This window comes from Nicrophorus vespilloides, unplaced genomic scaffold (genome assembly GCF_001412225.1).
Source record: "Nicrophorus vespilloides isolate i.1.1-1 unplaced genomic scaffold, Nicve_v1.0, whole genome shotgun sequence".
NCBI classification, from domain to species: Eukaryota; Metazoa; Arthropoda; class Insecta; order Coleoptera; family Silphidae; genus Nicrophorus; species Nicrophorus vespilloides.
Genome location: NW_017096739.1, coordinates 12612 through 18260, shown reverse-complemented (window position 1 = coordinate 18260; position 5649 = coordinate 12612). Strand labels below are relative to the sequence as shown.

General features: G+C 27.8%; 1 protein-coding gene across 1 annotated transcript; it reads left to right on the top strand.

The window, feature by feature from the left end:
- The first annotated feature begins 215 nt into the window (after positions 1-215).
- Positions 216-5649, top strand: LOC108558032 (calcium/calmodulin-dependent protein kinase type II alpha chain-like). The gene is made up of 6 exons (XM_017914819.1): positions 216-264; positions 703-765; positions 1487-1562; positions 2350-2444; positions 4523-4634; positions 5398-5649. Exons 1-6 carry the CDS (start codon positions 231-233, stop codon positions 5531-5533), a joined length of 516 nt encoding a protein of 171 aa, XP_017770308.1. The 5' UTR covers positions 216-230; the 3' UTR covers positions 5534-5649.

The following is a 5649-nucleotide window of genomic DNA, read 5'->3' as shown; positions in this document are numbered from 1 at the left end:
AATGAAAATGATAAACAAAATATGAAACAACAGCAACAACAAACGTTTTGCTTGTGTGTTTTGTTTTTCATTTCTTCTTTTGTTTTCCTCTTCTTTTGTTTGTGTGTGTGCGCGCGATGTGCTGCCGTTGGGCCCCTTCGATCTTCGGATGCATGCATGACCGATGCTTCTTCTTCTTCTTTTCTTCTTCTTCTTCTACTTCTTCATCTTCCTTCCTCCCAGACGATTCGATGTTGCATGCGAGTGTTAAGGAAGACGTCGACGGTAAGGTACCAACCACTACCAAAACAAAAAAGAAAAAAAAGAAACACCCCAAAAAACAACAAATATTGCTTGAAATTTATTCGCTGAAACCGAAAATAATTTCCAACTAAAAAAAAAAAAAAATCGTCAAGATTTTTTTTTTCTTAATTAATCGAAGCACTTACTTATATCACCTTATTTTTTCTTTTAATATAACCCAAACACAGGAAGCTTACTTACCTTAGAAAGACAACTTTAATTAATGAATTAATTAATTAAGGATTTATTTATTTTTTACTACTACTATTATTTATTATATAATATATTTATTTTATTTATTATTAATTTTTATTTTTTTTGTATATTCACTTTAACGAACACACGATGCGTTTACTTTTTTTTGGTGCATGTCAATGCTGTATAAACTAACTCGGCTTGTTTCGCCCTTCGTTTTTGTAGAAATAAGGATTGTTTGTCCGGAAAAGCCGTACACACAACTATCCACAAACTCGCAGACCTCAGGTAATGCTACAAAATATTTATTATTTTCTAATCTCTCTCTCTTTTGTTTTTTTTTTCTATTGTTTATTATTAACTAAACTCACACCATTATTAATTAACACACGAAACACACAACACCTATTTTCTTCCTTTTCTTATTATTATTATTATAATTAATATTAATATATAAATATTTCTATATAAATAAAATTACAAGTTTATCAAGTTTTCTCAAGTTGTCCGCTTGCTTGATTTTAACTATATTTCCTTTTTTTTTTGTATCTATTTACTAACTTTACTAAGATTGTTTCGAAGGCGTCGAGGATGAGGCGAATGCATGCTAACTAATCGAACCGAATCTTTCTCCGTTTCTTCTTTTGTTTTGCGTTCTTGTCCCCCCCTTATAAACCAGTGGTAATTGGTGCCATCCAAATGGTAGAGTTTCTTCTAGAGGTTTACGCTAAGTGCAGGATGACTTACACAAACTTTTATTGTTTTTTTCTTTTTGGTTTGTTTATAACAACAACATGTGGTGTCCGTCCGATTTCTCTCTTCATCATTTTTCCAACAGACAACAACAGACTATGTTTATAATGTTAAGACCCTCGATATCTTCATATATATATATTTATAATGTATATCTTTTTTTTTAAATTTTATTTTGTTCGTTTCCTTTCGATGTCGTTTTCGTATTTGAACGTGCGTAAAATTTGTTCTTTCTGACTGTTTTCTCTATCGACAGCGAGACGGCAGGAAATCATCAAAATGACCGAACAACTCATCGAAGCCATCAACACGGGCGATTTCGAAGCTTACACGTGAGTATTTCAACATTTTCTTATTACAAACATATTTTTCTTTTTGAACTAAAAGTTGCAATTTTTTAAACTAATTTTATCAATGTTTTAAACTGAGTAAAACTTTACATTTTTGTACATTTTTTCTCTCATACATTTTATTTACATAGAAATATGAATATTTAAAACATTTCACATTGATTTATCAAAAATTCCCAAATTTTTCGGTTTTTCAATTTTTACAAAAAATCAAAGTGGTTGTGGTAATGGTTTGATATGAAAAATATGATATTTAAAATTGATTTATCAAAGTTTTCAAGTTTTATCCAATAATCAGTTAATTTTTGTGTTTGTTTTCTTCATAAATTTCTTCTATTTTTACCTTCTAAATATTGTTTTTTTTTTAATCAAATGTACACATTACAAATTTTAGTTATTTTCATATACATTTTGCAACTTTTTTAAAGAAATTATCAATTTTCTTCAATTTAAAAAATTGTTTTACAAAAATGTATGTATAATTTCAAAACTGTATACGTTTTGGCTACTTTTTTTTTTCTTTCATCTCGCATATATTTATTTTCCAATTCATTTTTGCGAATGTTTGAAGGACTTTTTATTATATAAATATATTCTCAGTTTAAAATAGTCCGTTTTGTTTGGAATGTATTGGATAAGAAAAATAATTGATTTATTTCAATATTTCGAAATGTAAACGCGAAAATCTATTTTCATCTTGTGCTTGTTTTATTTTCTCTGATTGTATGTTTTAGAATTTTGATTGATACAAACGTTTGTTTTTTTGCAGGAAAATTTGCGATCCTCATCTAACGGCCTTCGAACCTGAGGCCATGGGTAACTTGGTGGAAGGCATGGACTTCCATAAATTCTATTTCGATAATGGTAAGTCCATTTTATCCAAAAATTTGCAAATTTTATCATTTTTATCCAAAAAAACACATGGAAATGAAACTAGATAATAATTTCATCATTGCATGTTTTGAAAACGTACGTTTTTTGTGCTTTTCATACATAATCCAATTAAGAACAATTCTACTAATAAATACATCAATATTTTGCATTGAAAATCTTTGAAAAATTTACCAAAAAAATTAATTTTGTTATGGAATTTTTTTTCCCATAATTTTTGAAAATTTTAGTTAATCAAATAACTCATATAATTAAAACTATATAATTCTAAGAAATGAGCAATTAAAAAAATGATAAATAGAAGATTTAATATTAAATCAAGTTGAAACAAAAAACAAAAAGAGAAAAACAATGAAAATGAGAAAACTTTTTATTTGTTCTTTAAAATTTTATTACTTAAATTTGACATCGAATTACACAAAATCTACAAGAGATATAATTTTATGCTTACACTCATTTTATTCCTTGTAGTTTTTGCTTTCATATGTATTTTTAATATATTTAATGAGATTCATGGTTGTCTAGATATAGATGAAAATGTAAAGACATTGCGTTTCAATTACTTCAAATAACTTCTATAATAAAAACCTGTATGATTGCAAGAATTAAACAATTAGAAAAATGTTAAATAGAAAATTTAATATTAAATCAAGTAACGGTTGAAAACAAAAAGAGAAAAACAATGAAAATGAGAAAACTTTTCATTTGTTCTCCTTAAAATTTCATTACCTCAACTTTGATATCGAATTACAAAAAAACTACAAGAGATATAATTTTATGCTTACACTCATTTTATTCCTTATAGTTTTTGCTTTAATATACATGTTTAGTATATTTCATGGGATTCATGGGTGTCTAGATATAGATGAAAATGTAGAGACATTGCATTTCGATCAATTCAAATAACTTCTTTTAAAAAAACCGATTTGATTGCCAGAATTAAACAATTAGAAAAATGTTAAATAGAAGATTTAATATTAAATCACGTAACGGTTGAAAACAAAAAGAAAAAAACAATGAAAATGAGGAAACGTTTCATTTATTCTCCTTAAAATTTCATTACTTCAACTTTGACATCGAATTACACAAAATCTACAAGAGATATAATTTTATGCTTACGATCATTTTATTCCTTACAGTTTTTGCTTTAATATGTATGTTTAATATATTTAATGGGGTTCATGGGTGTCTAGATATAGATGAAAATGTAGAGACATTGCATTTCGATCAATTCAAATAACTTCTTTAAAAAAAACCTGTATGATTGCAAGAATTAAACAATTATAAAAATGTTAAATAGAAGATTTAATATTAAATCACGTAACGGTTGCAAACAAAATGCAAAAAAGAAACAAACGAATTAAATGTGTTCCAGTTTCTGGTACACAAATCGTTAAATAATTGGAGCAAAAAGCAACGCAAAATGAGAGAAGAAAAAAAATACAACAAAACTATAACACTTCGTTGTTAAAGCACGCAATTAATTTTCATTTATCGCAATGCAGCACGCTTTTAATATGTAATCTTTATTTATTTTATTTTATTTTTTTCATCTTTTTTTCTTTTACACGTTTTGCATTGCATTTTATGTTTGCTGCACGAGGCGTGTAAATGTTTCATTTAGTTTTTTTTTATTTACAAATCTGTATGTTGTGGAATCACGAATGTTCCAGTTTTTTTTTTGTTAAATCGAAATCACGTCCGATATTTCAAATTTATACATGGATTTGCATGCACGAAATGTGAATTTCAATTGTAGCTAACAAACGAATTCAGAGTGAGGATAGAAAAGTTTGTTGTTCTATTCGCTTTGTTTTTTTTTCTGGAATTTCCTAAACTCTCACAGATTTATTCTTTAATTAGTTGAAATTTACGTTTCTTTAAGCATTGAAATTTACGTGTTATTAATAAATGGGAAATTTTAACAAAATATGCAACAATTTTTCCAATTTTTTTTTCCAGTCAATTTTCTGAACTAATTAGAACTAAAATAAGATATGTAATTATTAATATTTTGTTTACTAATATTGTTTTCTTGTTGTTTGTTTTAGTATTAAAGACTTGTAAAACGGTGAACACCACTATTTTGAACCCTCACGTGCATCTGCTCGGTGAAGATTCCGCTTGCATTGCATACGTTCGACTGACCCAGTACATGGATAAGTAAGTACCTTCTTCAAATATAAATTAAAATTTAGTTACTTCAACTTTGATAATGAATTACTCAAAATCTACTTCAGATACAACTTTATACCTACACGCATTTTATTCCTTTTAGTTTTAACTTTAAAATGTGCATTTAATATCAAAAATAGCTTTCATGGTTGTCGAGATATAGATGAAAATATAAAGACATTGCATTTCGATCACTTCAAATTACATTAATTCTACTTTGACAACGAATTACAAAATATCTACAAAAGATGCAACTTTATACCTACACTCATTTTATTCCTTGTAGTTTTAGCTTTAAAATGTGCATTTAATATTAAAAATAGCTTTCATGGTTGTCTAGATATAGATAAAAATATAAAGATATTGCATTTCGATAACTTCAAATTACATTAATTCAACTTTGACAACGAATTACACAAAATCAACAAGAGACACAACTTTATACCTACACTCATTTTATTTCTTATAGTTTTAACTTTAAATTGTGTATTTAATATCAAAAATAGCTTTCATGGTTATCTAGATATAGATGAAAATATAAAGACACTGCTACAAATTTCTTTACATCAATTTTGACAGCTAATTACGAGAAATCTGCAAGAGATACAATTTTTCCTTTATGTTCATTTTGTTCCCTATAGTGTTATCTTTTACTTCCACCTTTATTGTTGATAATAACGTTGATAGTTGTTGAGATATAGAAGAAAATGTAAAGAGAAGTACTTGAAATTAAATTCCATAAAATTTTCAGACATGGTCAGGCCCACACCCATCAGTCGGAGGAGAGCAGAGTCTGGCACAAGAGGGACAACAAGTGGCAGAACGTGCATTTCCACAGGAGCGGAGGATCAGGGGGGCCGGCGTTCGGCTTCAGCTCGCATAAATAAGGGAACGCCGCCGTCAGCAGCCACCGCCACCCTCTCAACCTTTAGATAGATACGCATATTTAAAGTAAAACAAAAACAAACAAAAAAAAATCAACAAACACACAACACACCAAAAA

Excerpts from the sequence above, each read along its gene's own strand:
- LOC108558032 (XM_017914819.1), top strand. The coding sequence starts at position 231 with ATGTTGCATGCGAGTGTTAAGGAAGACGTCGACG. Across the intron at positions 766-1,486 it reads CACAAACTCGCAGACCTCAG|CGAGACGGCAGGAAATCATC; the intron begins GTAATGCTACAA and ends CTCTATCGACAG. Across the intron at positions 1,563-2,349 it reads GGCGATTTCGAAGCTTACAC|GAAAATTTGCGATCCTCATC; the intron begins GTGAGTATTTCA and ends GTTTTTTTGCAG.